General features: G+C 37.1%; 1 protein-coding gene across 2 annotated transcripts in view; it reads left to right on the forward strand.

Moving 5' to 3' along the window:
* NAA15 (N-alpha-acetyltransferase 15, NatA auxiliary subunit) overlaps positions 1-21359 on the forward strand; it is an 88368-nt gene that overhangs the window by 52435 nt on the left and 14574 nt on the right. For both annotated transcript variants that reach the window (XM_008974114.4, XM_003820670.6), the window contains exons 11-15: positions 2784-2953; positions 5140-5292; positions 5832-5960; positions 7056-7269; positions 15557-15750. In XM_008974114.4, the coding sequence (XP_008972362.1) occupies positions 2784-2953; positions 5140-5292; positions 5832-5960; positions 7056-7269; positions 15557-15750 (860 nt within the window). The remainder of the gene's footprint in view (positions 1-2783; positions 2954-5139; positions 5293-5831; positions 5961-7055; positions 7270-15556; positions 15751-21359) is intronic.

Consider the following 21359-nt stretch of genomic DNA (forward strand, 5'->3'; position numbering starts at 1 on the left):
TAGTTTATTGAAAAGAATGTTATGTAAAATTTTAAAAACATCTACAAAACTAAATGCAACAGTATAATAATCCTCTCTTTACCCAGCACTCAGCTTCAATAATTTTTAATTCATAATTGAATTTATTTATAGCCTCTCCTACTTTTCTCTACTCCCATATTATTCTGAAGCAGATCCAAACATCACATCATTTTATCCATGGATATTTCAGTATGTCTAAAGAGAAGGACTTAACCTAAAACATAACCTAATGCCATTCTCATACCTGAAAATTAATATATATATTTTTTGAGATGGAGTCTTGCTCTGTCATCCAGGCTGGTGTACAGTGGCATGATCTCAGTTCACTGTAACCTCCACCTCCCAGGTGCAAGTGATTCTCCTGCCTCAGCCTCCCAAGTAGCTGGGACAGGTGCCTGCCACCATGCCTGGCTAATTTTTGTATTTTTGGTAGAGACGGGGTCTCACCATATTGGCCAGGCCAGGCTGGTCTCGAACTCCTGACCTCAAGTGATCCGCCTGCTTTGGCCTCCCAAAGTCCTGGGATTATAGGCATGAGCCACCATGCCTGACAAAAATTAATACTTTCTTAATAATAACTATTCAGTCCATGTTCACATTTCCAGTTATGTTATAAATGTCATTTTTTTTTTGCCTTTCCTTTTTTGAAGTTTGTTGGAATGAAGATTCAGATATGTGTACTTTGAATTTGGTTGATGTGTCTCTTAAACTCTTTTTATCTTTTGGGTTTCTGTCCTATCCCTTTTCCTGCAATTTATTTGTTGAAGAAATTTTTTTTTTTTTTTTTTTTCAGTTTTCCCAGTCTAGAGTTTGCTGACTGTACCCTATGTGTTGCTTAACACATTATTCCTTGCTCTCTGAATTTCCTATAAACTGGTAGTTCAATGTAGAAGTTTGTTGCTAGTATGATAGCCAGTAGCACAGTGGCTAATTAAAATTTTAAAAAATTAAATAAAATAAATTCCATTCCTCGGTTGCAGTAGCCACATTTTAAGTGCTGCTCAGTAGCTATATATAGCTAATGCCTACCATGTTGGAAAGGGAAAATACAGGACACTTCTGTCATGACAGAATCTTCTAATGGACAGGTCCAACTAGAGATTTGATGAGATTCAATATTGTTTTGATGGTTTTGCTTTTGTTTTTTAAACAGAGGAGTGAGTGAGATTCTTACAGGTGGTGGCGTATTCTTCTATTAGTAGGCATACGTGTTTGTTTCATATGTTAGCAACTGTTAAGAATTACCAACTGGTGATACTCTATTATTCTTTATTATTTTAAAAGAGAAAATTTTCTTCCTCTATTACCTGTTGACACAATGTTTCAGTTTGCATAGGAAAAGCATGATAAATGGGTTTTTTCTCCCCACTCCCTCCTTTTTAAAATTTCTTTACCAGTTTTCAAAATAACAAATTGTTGGTTCAATAGCATCCTTCAAAGACAGCAAATACGTTTTTAAAAAGTATTATGAATTCATGGATTTAAGCATATTTGATGTTTTATATCAAATATTTGATGTTGCATATTCAGCATGATATTAAAATATATTAAGAATATAATCACCAAATTCAAAATAACCACATTACAAATCTCAAATGGTCCCATTCTTTACATACCATAGTAGTAGTTGATAACTTCTTGGGTGTTAATAAGACAAGATATTCCAGTTTATTGCTGCCACTGCAGACCTGGAATCAATTGTTTTTCCTAGGAGTTCTGGTTCCTGTAGTGGGAAAGCCCGGTATGGGACCCTGGGTGCATATTGCTATTGGGTTGGTCATTGTTTCTAGGTCTCAGATTAATTTAATAGTACTTTTTTCCATGATTTCATTGGTTAATCATCATAATGTTCCTTTGATTATCAGCATTTTCCTACATATTTTACAAATGTGGAAGAGGTTCAATGACATGCCCAAGAATATGCAGCACTTTTGTTGCAGATCTATCAGATGGGGAGTTGGTGAGTTCCACTCCTATTATTTGTCCACTGAGCCATCCTGCTTTTACTAGGAAAAATTTTTTAAAAAGCAATCTGTTGCTTTCTTTGAAAGCACGTATCAGTTCTCAGATTTTAGAAATTTGTATTAAAAAAGAATTTTTTAATGTGTGGGTTGTATATTTAACTTACACATTTTCTTGTCAGTATATTAAAATTAAATCATGAAGTAAAATATAAAAATTTTTTTACTTGTCATCTCATTTTTGGGGTATAGTTTTTATTTGACTTAAATTTTGCATCTTTGCATATTCAGCATATTAAAATATATTAAGAATATAATCACCAAATTCAAAATAACCACATTACAAGTATATTTATAACAGTTTGGTGCATTAGCTAGAAACTCAATTAAGCAGCCAGGGCTTTTTTTTTTTTTTAACCTCACATGAATAGAGAACATTTTTAATTTCTTCCCCCTTTATAAATAACATCCTGATCAGTATGCTCTCATAGTTCTAGTACAGCTTGTCTCCCCCCTACCTGTTTCAGTTTTCTTTCTAGGTAGTTAGACCTTATTTATCTCCCATGTTTGTTTCATAAAGTTATTATATGAAAGGGATTGTGCTAGGGGTTATAAGGATGCAGAAAAGAAAATATGGACCTTTCCAAAGATCTTATAAACTTAGGAGGAGTTTTATAGCTAGATACATAAATAAACTCCTTTCATAGTACTTTCCTTGTTAATAAACATAGGGACCATTTTGGGGGGTGCTCTTAATATATGTAATGCCTCATCTTGGTTTCTTCTCCCTCTTCTCCTAAGATGATGGAAAGGAGGAACCACCAACCACATTACTTTGGGTCCAGTACTACTTGGCACAACATTATGACAAAATTGGTCAGCCATCTATTGCTTTGGAGTACATAAATACTGCTATTGAAAGTACACCTACATTAATAGAACTCTTTCTCGTGAAAGCTAAAATCTATAAGGTAAAAATCTTTTTTTCTATTTTCTTATAAGGTAATGAGACTTGTCATGAACTTTTTCTCTATTTTATAGATTCTAAATATAGGAAAAGTGACATTTGATAACTCAAAAAACATGAAGTAACAAGTATAGTACATTTCTCAGTCCAATTACTTTGAGACTTGTGGTCATGCTAATTTGGTCATTTATCTATATCCGTATACACACACATACGTACATACATTAATGTATATGTATTCACACGTATCTGGTAATTCTCTTGGGTTTGGAGAGTAAGAGTATATAGGTAATCCAAAAGAAATTTTATTTGCTGTGAAATGTGTATTTCTATTAAAATTTGAGTATGATAACATATCAGTATCTGGCAATGTTAATGAGATGAAACTGTGAAGATTCTATTATGAATTCTACAGGTTATCTCTTTTGACTTCTCAACTCCTGGGCCTTGCTTGAGAATTTTTAGTCATATATTTTAGTATCATCTTAAAATAAAGTTGGCTTTTCTCTGTCATATTGCAAATAAAATTTAGTAATGAAAGCTCTTGAGGGACTGATAATAAACCAGTAATTTGTTTAGCAAGAAAATAATGAAATTAAGTAATATTTAAGAAGTTTTTTTGTTTTTGTTTTTGTTTTTTTGTTTTTTTGTTTTTTTTGAGAGAGAGAAAGAGTCTCACTGCGTCACCCAGGCTGGGGTGCAGTGGCGCGATCTCAGCTCCCTGCAATGTCTGCCTCCCGGGTTGAAGCAATTCTCATGCCTCAGCCTCCGGAGTGGTAGCTGGGATTATAGGCATGCACCACCATACCCAGCTAATTTTTGTATTATTTGTAGAGATGGAGTTTCTCCATGTTGGCTAGGGTGGTCTCGAACTCCTGGCCTAAAGTGATCCGCCTGTTTTGGCCTCCCAAAGTGCTGAGACTATAGGCATGAGCCCCTGCACCCGGCTAAAGAAGCACTTTTTATTTTTTATTTTTTTTAATTAATTTTTTTATTTTTAGATTTTTTAAAAAAATTATACTTTTAAGTTCTAGGGTACATGTGCACAACGTGCAGGTTTGTTACATAGGTATACATGTGCCAAGAAGCACTTTTTAAAACTAGATTATGGCTCATTAGTTTTGAAGCTTTGCCAGATGGACTAGTTAGGTAACTTAGAATGAGGAACATTGGGGAATGTCTACTAATGGTCCTAATCAGTAATGTTTCCATGGTTCCTTTAGCGTAGAGATTTGGTTATGCCTTTTATGACTTTCACATTTAATTATGTTTTGACTTCTAGTATTGGCCGGGAGCTGTGGCTCATGCCTGTAATCCCAGCACTTTTGGAGGCCAAAGTGGGCGGATCACAAGGTCAGGAGTTCAAGACCAGCTTGGCCAATATGGTGAAACCCCATCTCTACTAAAAAAAAATTAGCCAAGTGTGGTGGCAGGCCCAGCTACTCGGGAGGCTGAGGCAGGAGAATTGCTTGAACCCGGGAGGCAGAGGTTGCATTGAGCCAAGATTGTGCCACTGTACTCTAGTCTGGGTGACAGAGTGAGACTCCCATCTCAAAAAAAAAAAAAATTTCTGTTATTATTATTATTTTTTTTATTGACATGGAGTCTTACTGTCACCCAGGCTAGAGTGCAGTGGCATGATCTCAGCTCACTGCAACCTGCATCTCCTGGGTTAAAGTGATTCTCCTGCCTCAGCCTTCCAAGTAGCTGGGATTACAGGCATGCGCCACCACCGTTGGTTTACTTTGTATTTTTAGTAGAGATGGGGTTTCACCATGTTGGCCAAGTTTGACTCGAATTCCTGATCTCAGTGATCCACCCGGCTCGACCTCCCAAAGTGCTGGGATTACAGGCATGAGCTACAGCGCCCGGCCTTATTTATTCTTTAACAATTATTTTTGAGTATTTTTACTATGTGCCAGGCAGTTTTAGGCAATGGCGATATTAACAGTAGACAAAACTATTAAAATAAATCTTTACTGTCAGACAGCTTACATTCTAGAAGGCTGGAAAAAGGAATCAGAACTTATATTATGGAAGAATGCATTTCTTTATATTGATTAGCATCTAAGAGTCACAAGAATGCCTTTACTTTCATTTGTTTTTAAATTATTTATCAACAGATAATGAATTACCTGCACAGTAAACTTAGCATGCTAACTGGTTTATTTTGCTTTTGTACCTTATAAGCATGCTGGAAACATTAAAGAAGCTGCAAGGTGGATGGATGAGGCCCAGGCCTTGGACACAGCAGACAGATTTATCAACTCCAAATGTGCAAAATACATGCTAAAAGCCAACCTGATTAAAGAAGCTGAAGAAATGTGCTCAAAGTTTACAAGGGTTTGTACAGCTAGTGTTCTTAATTATGAATAAAGAAGACATGAGCCAGTTCATACTTGTATAACATGCTTATTTTTCAAAGTTTGTCTTTAATATTTTTGACACCATAGCCAAGATTTTAATTAAATCACTGTATCAGAAGATACTGGAGTCAACATTGGTATAAAGGATTTCCCATTTAGAGGGTTGTACAATGGACTTTTAAACTGGTTTATATTGATGGACGTTCAGATAAATTTTTTAGGGGTCAAGGGAACTAATATTTATTGAATACCTGCTATGTGGTGGTGTTCTTTTTCTTGTATTAATCCCTACCCTCAATTATGTAGACCTTTTGTTTAATCACCTGTGAAACTACAAATTATTTTTAGTAGTTAGAGAATATCAGTTGTTTTCCCATGTTAACTATTCTTTAAGAATGTTTTAAAAATTTTTTTGAAAGAGTCCCAATCAGCTTAACATCTTTGTTTTTTAAAATTCTGTGGTAGAATGATGTCTATGATAAAAAATGTTCTTGAAAATATTTGATTTCTGTATAGGAAGGAACATCAGCGGTAGAGAATTTGAATGAAATGCAGTGCATGTGGTTCCAAACAGAATGTGCCCAGGCTTATAAAGCAATGAATAAATTTGGTGAAGCACTTAAGAAATGTCATGAGATTGAGAGAGTAAGTACCTTCTACATAAAAGTTTTCTTGTTTTATTCTGTCGATGGTTTTGGACAAATTTCATAGTTTTTTTCTCTTCTATTTCTTTATAATTCATAGTAGGTGCTTTTTAAAATCAGTATTCACTTTTTTCAGTTTTCATACTGGAAATATAGACTACATTTTCAGCCAGGGTCTCTATTGTCTTTTGGTAAGAACTCTTTTTTAAAAAACTTTATGGAAATTTTGTATCTTGGCTATGTTTTTATTGATTTTTGAACCTTCCAAATTGCTGCTGCCGCTTTAGTAGTACATACACAGCTGATTAAAGTACTCCTAGGACACTGTTCATTGTAGAATTTATTGATGATGCTATATACCCTTGGTAAGATATAAATGTTGGAAGACTTTTCACAATATTTCTTCTGTAGCTTATCTAATTTCATGCTGTTTGATAAAATTGTTTTCTTAATCCTCTTCACGTCTGACTCATTTCCATGACTAGTGGTTGGTTTTTCTTTTTTGTGTTTTACACAGATAAACATAGTTTATGTAACTAATTTCACATTTGCAATATTGTCAAGTATAGAATACCAAAGCTTAGTTGAAATGCATCAAGTTCCTGATTGCTTGACTTACTTGCTAATTGATTTCTTTTCCACATACCAGCATCACATTGCATAGGATTCAGATTTGTATCCTCAAAAAAAAATTATCAAATACATCTTATAATCCTTTGCAAATGATTCTAAATATAAAAACTCAATGTTTAACATGTGAGTCTACTTGCACTACTATGTAAATAAATTATGTTTGATGTTGTCACGATAGCTTTAAGTATAATTAAGGAAGGGATAATGAATAAACATTTTTAAAGCTTCCTTTTTCAACAAATGATTCTGTGCCTGCAGTATGCCATATCCTGTGCTAGACAATGGCTAACTGTATTTGCTTATTTGAAATGCAAAATATTCCTGTTGAATAATTGTAATTGTTTTTTTAAAATTTTACTAGTTTTTTTCATGCCAAAGTAACAAGTATTCCAATGCTTTGATTTTATAGTTTTCTTAGCCATTGCTGTACTTCGGTATAATAATAAAAAGATAATTTTGTTAGCATTTTATAGAAATCACTGATGACCAGTTTGACTTTCATACATACTGTATGAGGAAGATTACCCTTAGATCATATGTGGACTTATTAAAACTAGAAGATGTACTTCGACAGCATCCATTTTACTTCAAGGCAGCAAGAATTGCTATAGAGATCTATTTGAAGCTTCATGACAACCCCCTTACAGATGAGAATAAAGAACACGAAGCTGATACAGGTATAATATTCAGAGTTCTTCTTGTGCTCTGATGTGTTTATGTGTATTTATGTGTATTATGTTTTTCATTTAATAGTATTGCTCCATGTCTTGAGCACCACGAGGGAAGATACTATGCAAGGTTCTCTAAACAACAAAAGAAAAATGTTTACTTTTATGCTTCCAAAGTTAAACAAGAATTTAATTTGCAGTTATTCATTGGCATTTAAGAAGTTTGCATGTTATGAGTTTTACATTTAATATCTGGTTTACCCAAAATTATAAATTGCTAACTATTTCACAGGTACTAGATTGCTAATTGTATAATTAGTATTATAATTCTACATTAGTGTTGGCTATTAGTATTACTAGTTATTTTTTTGAGATGGAGTCTCGCTCTGTTTCCCATGCTGGAGTGCAGTGCATGATCTCGGATCACTGCAACCTCCCAGGTTCAAGCGATTCTCCTGCCGCAGCCTTCTGAGTAGCTGGGATTACAGGTGCCCAACACCACGCCTGGCTAATTTTGTGTTTTTAGTGGAGATGGGGTTTCACCATGTTGTCCAGGCTGGTCTCAAACCCCTGACCTCAAGTGATCTGCCCACCTCGGCCTCCCAGAGTGCTGGGATTGGCCTCCTAAAGTGCTGGGATTATAGGCATGAGCCACTATTCCCAGCCTATTCCTCTTTTTAATAGTAATTTATAATTAACCTACTAAAAATGAATATTGCTTGAACATTAAAAACCAGCTTGGGATAAAGCTAGGAAAATTGCACAGTGACTTATCATTTGACTCATTTTTAATGTACTGTTTTTATAGTAGGGTATCGGAATGACTAGGGAGAAGTCTTTCTTAGACAGTTATTTGGGGAAGAACCTGAGAATGAGTGATCTCATACGTAGAAAAATACAAATTTTGTGACTTACTCATGGCAAAAATGTTGTAGGAATTGGGGCATAAAAAGTGTGTTTGATTTTTTTTTCTTTTAAGCCTATTTCTTTTTTGAGGATATGATTGGCTACTTTCTATATCCTTCTTCTTGCTAAACAGCTTTTGAATTATTTTGCTAATTTGTCGTTAAGTTTTACTTCCTGTTGCCTAAGGACAGTTTAGAAATTTCTAAGGTCACATACTGAAGCCTTTGTACAGATACCACTTGAATCTCTTTCTACCTGTTGGTGTTGCTTCAACTTAGAAGAAAACACCAGTAAGAAGAATCTGCTGGACAATTTACTGTTAAAGTTGAGAGCTATGACCCTCTGGCTTCTTTTGTTTTTCTTTCTTTTTATTCTTCTGCCTCCCTCCTTCTCTTCTTCAAATTATACAAATAATACACAATTAACTTTTCAAAGCTGAGACTATTAATACAGAAGTATACTTAGCAAATATGAAGATCCCCTTTCACTTTTCTCCCACCCATTCTTCATTCCAGCAATTATCCCTGTGAAAGGATCAATTCCCTTTATGCACAACTAGTTTCCAGAGTTCTATGTGTACATATACACATGCATTTCAGGATGGTTCTTTGCAGGGTTTCTTGTTTGATTTGTTTTTCTTTAGTCCATAATTGGGTTTATATCATACTCAGTGTTCTGCAACTTAGACTTTTTACCCCATTTAATAGTATTGCTCCATGTCTGCATATCATAATTATTATTTTCACTGTTAACATTTTAGTGACTGTAGGAATCTATGTGAATTTTTTCACCATTATAGTACTATAGTAAATGTCCTTGTACATAATTATGTGCATATTTATTTAGCATGGATTATTAGAAGTGGAAATCGGTGGGTTGAAGGATATGAGAATTTGGGATAAAAGGTTCACCAGTTTTTATTACCACCAACATGGGTATTGAGATTTTCTTTTATTTTACATTATTGCCAGCTCTGAAGGTTATTGTTCTTTTACATTTTTGTATGTTGGGCAAAATATCTAGTTTACAATTAATATATTTTGTTTGTTTGTTTGTTTTGTTTTGTTTGAGACAGGATCTCATACTTTTGCCCAGTCTGGAGTCCACTAGTGAGATCATAGCTCACTGCAGCCTTGAGCTCCTGGGCTCAGGCAGTCCTCTCAACTCAGCCTCCTGAGTAGTTGGGACTACAGGTGCATGCCACTGCACCCAGCTAATTTATTTTTGTAGAGACATGGTCTTGCCGTGTTGCCCAGGCTTGTCTTGAACCCCTTGGCTCAAGTGATTCTCCTGCCTTGGCCTCCCAAATTGTTGGGATTACAGGCATAAGCCACTATGTTTGACCAATTTCTAGATTTTTAATGGAGTGGATTATATGTTTTCTTTTTTTCACTTAGGTTTTATCCTTTAAGATGAGTATCTTTCATTATATACAAGTTTTAATTTTTAATATTTAGTCTTTTTTTGTGGCTTCTAGGTCTTGCTTAGAAAGGCTTTTTCTACTTAAAAATTTAAAATATATTTATGAATATCTTCTGTGTTTTTCTTCTAATACTTCTGCTTTGCAATTTTTTAGATTTGGCTCTTTAAACATTTGGAGTTAATTTTTATATACGTTGTAAGGTGGAGGGTGGCTTTCCACCTCCCTTCCTCCCCAAAATAGACTGCTATTTCCTCCGTAATATTTATTGAGTAGGTTTTTGTATTCCTCGCTGATTTCAAATGCTACCTTTATCATGATAAATTCTGAAAAAAATAATGTAGTAGGTCATAGGCATGGTTTCTTGGTCTAACATATATTAAAGATATGATTAAAACTACATGGTATTGACATCAGTACACAGATAGGTTTCTGTTGTTATGATCCATTTTTCTCAATCTAACACTGTGTCTTTAGAATTTTCGTGTTTTTACATGCAGATTTTTGCTTATGCATACACGGTAGAATTAGCTTGTCTTCCAGAAAGTTTCTGATACTAGGTTGAATCATTTTTCAGTTGATTTTTGAAAATTTTCTATGTAGGCCAGTATGTTAATCTGTAAATGGCAGTAGTTTTATTTCTTTCAATATTTATACCTTTTCCCCTTATGTCTTCTGGTATGGTTAGAGTTGTTATAAAACAGTGGTGATTAGTAGGAACAAAAGTGTATTTGCTGCCTTTTTTTCTGTAGAGGTAGTTCTAATAATGCTTCATGATAAATTTTAATATTTATTTGTTTATTTTTGAGATGGAGTTTCGCTCTTTTCACCCAGGCTGGAGTGCAATGGTACAATCTTGGCTCACCGCAACCTCTACCTCCTGGTTTCAAGCAATTGTCCTGCCTCAGCCTCCCAAGTAGCTGGGATTACAGGCGCCTGCCACCACTTCTGGCTAATTTTTGTATTTTTAGTAGAGACAGGGTTTCTCCATGTTGGTCGGGCTGGTCTCGAACTCCTGACCTCAGGTGATCCACCCACGTCGGCCTCCCAAAGTGCTGGGATTACAGGTGTGAGCCACCACATGCGGCCTACATTTGTTTTTTTAATCATCTGGAGTTTAGTATAGCATAGAAGAAGCCTAGACTTTGGAGTCCAAGTGAAGTAGATTTACATCCTTGCTCTGCCTTTTACCATGACTCTGAGTTATTTTCCTCTGAAACCTCAGTTTTCTCGTATATAAAATAATATTATACTCTAATTCATGAGGTTGTTGAGGACATCAAATAAAATACAATGTATGGGGTATGGGCTGGGTGCAGTGGCACACACCTGTAATCCCAGCACTTTTGGAGGCCAAGGCAGGTGGATCGTTTGAGTCCAGGAGTCCGAGACCAGCCTGGGCAACATGGTGAAACTCTGTCTCTACAAATACAAAAAAAAACCCAACCAACCAAACAAACAACAGGCATGGTGGTGAGCACCTGTAGTTCTAGCTACTCAGGAGGCAGGAGTGGGAGGATCATTTGAGCCCTGGAAGTCAGAGCTGCAGTGAACCATGTTTGCCACTACACTCCAGCCTGGACGACAGAGTGAGACCCTGTTTCAAAGGAAAAAAGAAAGAGAGAAAAAATATAAGGTATGCATTATATCTATCATGTAGCAAGGCTACAAGTGGTAGCATTTATTTTACCAGTTGTTAAAAAGGTCAGTGCTTATGTTGCCATCCATTTATAGTTTTGTGTTTCCAGAATGTAATTTTTTGGTCTCTATTAGAATTTTTTTTTTTGCGTTTTGTTTTTAGTATTAAGAGATTCTTCACTAGGAGAAAGATAAACAAATAATGCATTTGTTTTCATTGGCTTTATGTTATCTATTGCTGCATCATAAATTAATCCCTAAATTTAGCAGCTTAAAATAACCCTTTTTTTGGGTCAGGAATTCAGAAGTGTCTAAGTGACTCTGACTCAGGGTCTCTTAGGAAGTTGTAGTTGAGATTTTGGATGGGCCTGCCATCATTGGAAGGCTTGGCTAGGACTGAAGGGATCCATTTCCTAGATGGCTTACTCAACCTGGCTGTTGGCGTGAGACCTTAGTTCTTAGTCTCTCCGTAGAGTTTCTAAAGTTTCTGAAGACATGGTAGCTAATGATGACAGAGAAAGGAAGAAGCTGCAACACCTTTTTAATGTTCTGTTCTCCTGACATCACACCATTACTTCTTTCACATTCTAATTGGTCAGAAAAGAGTCACCAAGCACAACCTATATTTGAGGGGAGGACAATTGAAGAATTTGTAGACATAATTTTAACTGCCGTGATCTGCATTTTGGTTACAAATTATTTACATTATCATTTTTGGTTTTTTTGTTTTTTGTTTTTTTTTTTGAGACAGGGTCTCACTCTGTCTTCCAGGCTGGAGTGCAGAGACTCAGTCATAGCTCATTGCAGCCTCAAACTCCTGGGCTCAGCCAGTCCCCCAGCCTCAGCCTGCCACGTAGGTAGGACTACAGGCACATGCCACCATGCCCAACTAATTTAAAAATTCTTTGTAGAGGTGGGGTCTTGCTATGTTGCCCAGGCTGTTCTCAAAGTCCTGAGCTGAAGTGATCCTCTTGCCTTGGCCTCCCAAAGTGCTGGGATTACAGGCATGAGCCACCACGCCCAGCTTACATTATTCTTATATGCAAAATATAGTTAGCCATTTCAAGGCCTTCAGAAGTCTATCCCATTGTAACATTAGCTTAAAGTTCAGAATCTTGTCATGTAAATCAGGTACAGGTGCTGAAGCAGCTCCTTGAGTATAGTTTTTTATTTTTATTTTTAACCTTAAGTGTGGCTTTTCAATTATAGTTCTTTTAATATGAAATCCTGTTAACTAAAATTACAAGTTATTTATCAACTACACACCCAATATAAAATGAGACAGGCATAGGATGACCACTGTAGACATTATTAGGAGACACACAGGAGTTACCACGTCCATCCTCAAGTCCAGTGGGGCATGGCTTAATAGTTCTTTGATGAGGACCCAAGACTGGAATAATTTTCTGTGGCTTTTGGCCCTGCCCTCTGAGTTCCTGGTTCCACTTTCTGAATTACCCTTTTTTTCTTTTGGAAGTTAACAGTTGTTTGCAACTGAGTAGTTTTTCAGTATTCTGACCAGTAAAACGTTGAGAGTCTAAAGACCTCTTTTCATTTTGTGCTGTCGTTCTTTTCCTTCCAGATTTACTATTTCTGCCCATAGAATAAACATCATGAATCTTTTGTGAGTCTTATTGGAATCCACGTATACTTGAGCTTCTATGGAGGGGAGAACACCTTTAAGTTCTTAGAAGTTTTATTGTTTGAGCGAATCTGTGAGTCATACTCTTCAATTTTTTAGAGAGCCTTTCTTCAGACTAAATAGTGAGGCACCACCATATTCTGAGTAACAAAAGATTGTAATGCCAAGCCCCTTTGCCTTCCCTCTTGACATATTTTTTGATCTTTGCCCAGCAAGCCATTTCTGGAGAGACTGAGAGTTTTCAAAACCATCAAGCCCCTGTCTCTTTTCTTTAGTTTCTTTGTCCTCTTACATTTTTCCTGGGCACTTTGCCTGAAAATCCCTTCAGTTAGTTAGTTAGCTCACTGAGTTCATTTGACACATTTTATAACACTGTTGCTAAACTTTCTGCTACTCTGTGGCTATAACATATCCTTCACTTCATTTTAAGGGCTCACCTGCAGCCTCCTCAAAGTCTAGACTTCTATGAATAGTCCAAGGCTCTTCAAACTTCCACTAAAGCCCTACTCAAAGTCTGTCCACCTTTTGCAACTCCCTGGCTCCAAAGTTACTCCCACATTTTAGGTTTTTGTTACAGCAGTATCTCATGTCCAAGTACCAAAATCTATGTTGTTTATCTATTGCTGCAAAACAAATTACTCAAAAACATAGCAGCTTTCAATAGCAACCGTTTATTATCTGACTGTTACTATGTGTCAAGAATTCAGAAGTCACTTAGCTGTATGTTTCTGAAGACTCTAGGTCTCTCAGGCAGCTGAAGTTAAGATGTTGGCTGGGCACGGTGGTTCATGCCTGTAGTCCTAATGCTTTGGGAAGCTGAGGCGGGTGGTTGCTTGAGTCTAGGAGTTCGAGACCAGCCTCGTCAACGTAGTGAGACCCTGTCTCTATTTATATTTTAAAATTTAAAAAGTTGCCAGCTGGAGCATCTGAAGGATCGGCTTGGCTTGGAGGATCTCCTTCCATGATGGCTTACTCTCATGGCCAGAGGCATCAGTTCTTGGCCATACATTGGTCTTTCCATAAGATTGAGTTTTCTCATAAGACAGGAGCTGGTTTCCTCTGAATGATCCAAGAGAAAGCAAGGAGGAACCTATAGTCCATTTATGTCCTAATATTAATGTTACATACCTTGGTGTATAGTACATGTTACTCCTTACACATGAGTCACTAAATATAGCCCACGTTTGAGGTGGCGGGGGTGGGGAGGGGGGTCCTGCCTTTTTAAAGGAAGAACTTGTGGGCATATTTTGAAATCACCACAGTGGTAGTGTATTTTGGAATGACTTTTTTCATTTCTCTATATTAACAGATGTTATCCAAATAAATACTGGATGAGCCTTTAGCTTTCACATTTGTTCCTTGAAATCAAAACAATATAAATATTTCACTATATTATAGCATATTTGTCAGTGATTTCCAGTCTTTTGAGACAGTCAATAGTTTATACTTCTAGGGATATTGTTAATTTTCAATATTAAATTTTTAATTTACTATAGAGTTATTCATTTATTGTGTTAACAAATATTTGAGTGTTGTCTGTCTGTTTCGGCATGCTGCTAGGCCCTGAAAATAAGGTTACAAATTAGACAGGATCTCCTTTACCAAAGAGCTCATAGCTTAAAAGAGAGACAGCTGTATAAACAAACTATTGTGTCAAGCAAAATATATTAGCCATAGTGGCAGCACAGACAGAATGAATAATTGTTTGGCCAGGTTAGAGGAGGCATAACTAAGCGAGCATAGTCCTCTGAAGCCATAGAGATAAGCAACAGCTTGTTATATTCATAGATTGCAAATAGTTTAATATTGCTGTTTAACTTGTATGTTTTGCTGTGATCATTTGTTTACATGCATATCCCATATGGTTTCAAGAAAGTTTTCTGAAGTGGTTCCGTTGTTTGCTATCTGATGTTGAACCATTAAAAGGCTAGGTACTGCTGGGTGTGGTGACTCATGCCTGTAATCTCAGCACTTTGGGAGGCCGAGGCAGGTGGATCAGGAGGTCAGGAGTTTGAGACCAGCCTGACCAACATGGTGAAACCCCGTCTCTACTAAAAATACAAAAATCAGCCGGGCGTGGTGGCACATGCCTGTAGTCCCAGCTACTTGGGAGGCTGAGGCAGGAGAATTGCTTGAACCTGGGAAGCAGAGGTTGCAGTAAGCTGAGATCTCGCCACTGCACTCCAGCATGGGTGACAGAGTGAGACTCCGTCTCAAAAAAAAAAAAAAAAAAAGAAAAGGCTACGTACATATGGGGACATTTACATCCATACCATGTAATTTTTTTTTAATTTGTTTTTTGAGACAGAGTTTCGCTCTTGTTTCCTAGGCTGGAGTGTAGTGGTGTGATCTTGGTTCACTGCAGCCTCTGCCTCCTGGGTTCAAGCAATTATGCTGCCTCAGCCTCCTGAGTAGCAGGGATTACAGGTGCATACCACCACGCCCAGCTAATTTTTGTATTTTTAGTAGAGACAGGGTTTCACCATGTTGACCAGGCTGGTCTCGAACTCCTGACCTCAGGTCATCTGCCCACCTCAGCCTCCCAAAGTGCTGGGATTATAGGCATGAGACGCCATGCCCAGCCTCATGCAATATTTTTTAATGGAAGTTTGGTAGGATCAAATAATACTTAAAATTACTAATCTGATTAACATGCTTGTTAATTTTATTAATTAACTTATTGCCTGCAGCAAACATGTCTGACAAAGAGCTAAAGAAGCTACGTAATAAACAAAGAAGAGCTCAAAAGAAAGCCCAGATAGAAGAAGAGAAAAAAAATGCAGAAAAAGAAAAGCAGCAGAGAAATCAGAAAAAGAAGAAGGATGATGATGATGAGGAGATAGGAGGTCCAAAAGAAGAACTTATTCCAGAGAAACTGGCCAAGGTACTTAATAATAGTGTTTAGCACAATTGAGTGACATTTTATGACCAGCTGTTGTCATTTTTATACTGTCTTATTTGACAGTATATAACCTTATGTGATTATAGGTTTTAGAGCCAAAAATTATTTTATTTTTTAGTATTCTTTCTTTAATATTTTGTTTCTGATCGTGTTTCATGTTTAAAACTTGAAATAATGATCCTGTTCCAAAGTCATGTAGTATAGTATGGTGGAAAAAATTTTGGCTTTTGAGTCATTCTGATCTGGGTCCAGATATTAGCTCTTATATTTTCACTGTGTGCCCTTGGACACTTTGTCTAACCTCTCTGATGGTTTTCTCATCTATAAAATGGAACTAAGAAAATCCTTATTTAGGACTGGAGAAAATACATATGTAAAGCGTCTAATGTCTGTTACAGTGGTAACATGCAAGTTTTTATGTCTAGGCTAAATTGAGTTTGTTATAAACTGAGGACTATACGTGTATCTCCCATTTACCTCTGTTGTCAGTTTACATTATTTCTTTTCTAGCCTAAGGCTGTAAATATTTTCCCTAGGCCAAAATCTGACCTGCTGGTTTTAACCATTAAGCTGAAACCAAGATACTCATTGTCACATGAACCATTTTGATTAATAACATTCCTTTGTCCTTTCTTTTGACCCTAGACATCTCCCTGCTTTGTATGAAAATAATTGCATAATTTGTTATGTTAAAGCAATATAGGAAGCAGTCGCCCCAGACTTTAATTTTAGCCTCACTAGTAAGGAAAGGCTCAAAATCATTTCCCTGATTGCTTTATAACCAAGGAAAATTATAATGCCAAACAAATAGAGTTGGAGAATATGTTTTGAATTCTGTCCACCAGAGCAGGTGGACAGTAGTATCACGTAGACATAGTGATATTGCTATGAGAAATATAGCCATGTGCCTATAGTTCCAACTATGTAGGAGGCTGAGGTGGGAGGATCACTTGAATCTAGGAGTTCGAGACTGCAGTACACTGTGAGCTATGATCATGCCTGCGAATAGCCATTGTACTCCAGCCTGGGAGACATAGCAAGACTCTGTCTCTTAAAAAAAAAAAAAAGAAAAATAGCACACACACACACACACACACACACACGAAATATAGAAAAATCCAGTTGGATTCTACAAGGATTTATTGACATGTTTTTACAAATAATTGTATACCTGCTAGGAACAAACACAATACCTTTTTATTGTTGGGAATTTATTGGAAGACTGCACAGGGAAGCAAGAAAGCACAGAAAATGGACCTTTCAGGCCTCAGAGAATTTCAGTCATTCAGGGCATAGAACTTAAACTTTAGACCTTCCATCTTTATGCCCCCACTTTCTTTATTACTACTACTTTTACCACCTTCACTGCCTGCCTGCTGCCATCATCACTTTGTCTACTTACTTTTCCCTTTATCCCATGACTTTCCTTAATGACATTTTTCATTATAACTTTTCATGTTTTCATGTATTTCTTTTTTGTTTGTTTGTTTGTTTGTTTGAGGTGGAGTCTTGCTCTGTCACCCAGGCTGGAGTGCAGTGGCGCGATCTCGGCTCACTGCAAGCTCCGCCTCCCAGGTTCATGCCATTCTCCTGCCTCAGCCTCCCAAGTAGCTGGGACTACAGGCGCCCGCCACCATGCCCGGCTAATTTTTTTGTATTTTTAGTAGAGACGGGGTTTCACTGTGTTAGCTAGGATGGTCTCCATCTCCTGACCTCGTGATCCTCCTGCCTCAGCCTCCCAAAGTGCTGGGATTACAGGCGTGAGCCACTGCGCCTGGCCCATGTATTTCTTAAGGAGAGGATCTCTTTTGATTATTTAGTTACTGTTTAATAAAGAGTACACCTGCAGAGCAGAATTCTTGTACTAGGTTTCCTTAAAGACTGTTACGTTTTCCTTGGGTCGAGGGTGTCATAATTGCCTTCAAGCCAGATAACAACCTGTGGTCTAATTATTTGTAGCCACGATTGTAGAGTCTGAGAACAAAGTAATGGCTACAAACGGTGCTTCTGACTGCTTTGTTTGGAAGAAGCTTAGTGCAAGGTACCCTTTTTCATGGGCTGCTCCTCAGTACATATTATTCTTACCTGTTAGGTACATAAGACCTTTTTCTTCCTCAGCTAACTTCCTCCAAGATGCCCCTGTCTAAAAGCATCTATACTTACCAAGATTTCCAAATGTGGTAACAACATCAAATTATACCAAGCCATCATAATTAGGAGTGGCTTTGTAGGTTATTTTAAAAGCCGCCTGCCAAGTCTGGTTCTGCAGTATATAGTATCTCCCCTGCCCTTCAACCCCCCCTTTTTTTGGTGATTCTGTATTTCAGCTTTCTTCTATGTGGTAAATGGCAAATTTAGTGTCACCAGTTCAGGATAATATTCAGTCATGTGTCATTTAACAGGGATACATTCTGACAAATGCATGCTTGGGTGATTTTGTTGCTTTGTTTTGTTTTTTTGTTTTCTTTTGAGACAGGGTCTTGCTCTGTCACCCAGACTAGAGTGCAGTGGCATGATCTTGGCTCACTGCAGCCTCTGCCTCCTGGCCTCAAGTGATCCTAACCTCAGCCTCCAGAGTAGCTGGCACTACAGGTGCCCACCACCACGCCTGGCTAATTTATTTTTATGGCAATGAGATTCTACCATGTTGCCCAGGCTGGTCTCAAACTCTTGGGCTCAAGGGATCCACCCACCTCAGCCTCCCAAAGTGCTGGGATTACAGGTGTGAGCTACCACACCTGGCTTGGGTGATTTTATTGTTGTGCGAACATCATAGGGTGTATGTACACAAACCTAGATGGTAAAGTCTGCTACACACTTAGGCTATATGGTATAGCTGATTGCTTCTAGGCTACAAACCTGTATAGCATGTTACTATACTGAATACTATAGGCAATTGTGATACATGGTAAGTAATTGTGTTTCTAAAATGCCCTAAAAATAGGGCATTATAATCTTATGGGACCACTTATGCAGTTCATTGTTGACCAAAACATCATTATGTAGCACATGACTATATAAAATAAAATCAAAGCATTAATAAATAAGCAGTAATTCCAGTAAAGGAGAAAAGGAAAATGGGAATTAGTAAGGTCAGTATTCAGTGAACTTGAGTATAAATCTCAGGTCTTGGCAGAAGCTGTATCACTTGTTTCTCCAACTTACCATGAGGCATTAGTTGGTATTTATGAATTCCCTTTTGTACCACTCATCCTATCTTCCTCCTTGCCTTCACTCAGCATTTTGTTGGTTTGTTTGTTTGCTTTTTTTTTTTTTTTTTTGGAGATGGAATCTCACTCTGTCACCCAGGCTGGAGTGCAGTAGCATGATCTCAGCTCACTGCAACACTCCGCCTCCCAGGTTCAAGAGATTCTCCTGCCTCAGCTTCCCCAGTAGCTGGGATTACAGGCACATACCACCACACCCACTATTTGTTTTGTTTCGTATTTTTAGTAGAGATGGAGTTTCACCATGTTGGCCAGGCTGGTCTTGAACTCCTGACTTGAAGTGATATGCCCACCTTAGCCTCCCAAAGTGCTGGGATTACAGGTGTGAGCCACCACGCCCAGCCTAGCATTTTTTTTCCTGTTGTATATATACTTTTCCTTCCAAAGGCTATGATTCCTTAGTACAGTAGTCTTTCTTTAAAAAGTTGTATCATTTTAAACTTTTTGTTGCTGTGCTGGGAGTTGCTATGCTAGAGACATATACTCCTTTACAACATATCTTAATATGAGGATTAGATTTCAAGTCAGTTTATAAATTTAAAAATTGCATATGATTAAAATTGCCCTTGGAAGTGTCTTAAATTGCCCATTAAGTGCAGTGCAGTCTCATCCTACATGCATTTAACCTAAGTGAACTCAACTCTTCATGACTGGATGTACTTTTTTCTTTAAGGGAGACAAAGAATAATATGCATAATGATGGTTAATTCTATCCAGTATTTCCCTCAGTGAACACTGGACCCCAACTGAGTATGAGATGGGAGGCATGACTGTCACAGTCCATTTCAGTTCTTGTGTGCTTATCTTGGTGTGAACATCTTGCTGTGGTGATTGTCAATTTGGTATTGAAAACATGGTTTTCATACACGTAATACAAAGTATTTATATTTTTATATCTGCCTGTCTTCAGCTTAAAGGATTTTCAAGGGATATTTTGACTTTTTTTTCCTGAAATACTGATTTTAGACTTGCATTTCTGATTACATGATTCCATGTATATATAAAACCTTGTTCTGCACGATGTATGAGTAAATATAGAGTGTAGATTTCTTGTGGTTATCTACGTATATTTAAACACTCAGATTTACCCTGACAAAATCTTACCTATGAGAAGTAAACAGAGACTGAGACTACCTATCAGAATATCAAACCCAACCCAGATCTCCTTTGGGGGAATATGTTCTTGTTTATTAAAGTCGGAGACAGAATTAATTTCTCTGTTTCCTCTCTCCAAGTTCGAGTACTTGATTTAACTAAATATAAATACTTGTATTGATTTACCTGCCCTATAGTCCTTGTTTCCCTTTGTAATAGCAGCCATATCTCTCTGATAGTAAATTACCCTGGTCAATACACTGACCCTCATTTCAGTCTGTACCCTAGAGGCATGAAAGGCATGATACAGCTAGGTGGCAGGTTTGGTTTCCAGTTCTCTGCCTTTCTCTGATACAACTATTTCTCCCCTTGTACCAGAAATTCCTGTATAGTAGAATATGGAGTCATGGGAGCAAGAAGTAAAATATGTACAAATGTGTGGGGAAGTTGTACCTATGAGGGCCTTTATTTTCTCCTCTATCTCTTGGTTCCTGAATCCACAGTTATTAGAGTGGCAGAGCCATATATTAATTTCTGGTTCTGGTTTAGAACATGTATCCTTCAAAAGAAAACATTCTGGCACTGGAGCTGGGCTTTTAATGGGTTATTTTATTGTCCTGTAAGGCCTTCTGCTTTACACACTAGGACGTGGTGAATCCCATAGAATTCACTTCACTGCTTTTCTTTTCTTTTCTTTTCTTTTTTAAATGCAGTGAAACAATTTTCTTGCCCAGAAGCTGTTTTGGTGAAATCACAATTACTCTACTGACAGAGGCACGTTGACCAGATGTGGCAAATTCATTTTCCATTAGGGTAAATTGTTACTGCGTCTGTGATGAGAGAAAGCAAATATAGAATCCAGATGTTTAGTGCCCTTCTGATAAATATGGTGGTGGTCTCCAGCCCTACCTGAGATAAGACAGGGAATAGTCTTGTCTTAATATTCAGTCCAGGAGTAGAATAGTAGCACAATTGCATTATACCTGCCTAGTAATGATTGCAAGTATATAATTACTATGACATTTATGTAATTAATAAAAATTGGTAGGAACACAGTTCTATAAATATTAATATTTTAAAATGCCACCTCACCATTAATATGTCATTTGAATAAATATGAATTCCTGTAGAATTTATAGAACAAAGCAAGACAGAATGGATAGTGTAGTATTTTGAGTAGCTTGATTATACTTCACTTTGTTTGAATTATAAAGAACATTCACTCATTCTGTCATGGTCTCTGTAGTCTCCTTTGTACTTCTCCTGTCC

Source organism: Pan paniscus, chromosome 3 (assembly GCF_029289425.2).
Source record: "Pan paniscus chromosome 3, NHGRI_mPanPan1-v2.0_pri, whole genome shotgun sequence".
Lineage (NCBI taxonomy): Eukaryota > Metazoa > Chordata > Mammalia > Primates > Hominidae > Pan > Pan paniscus.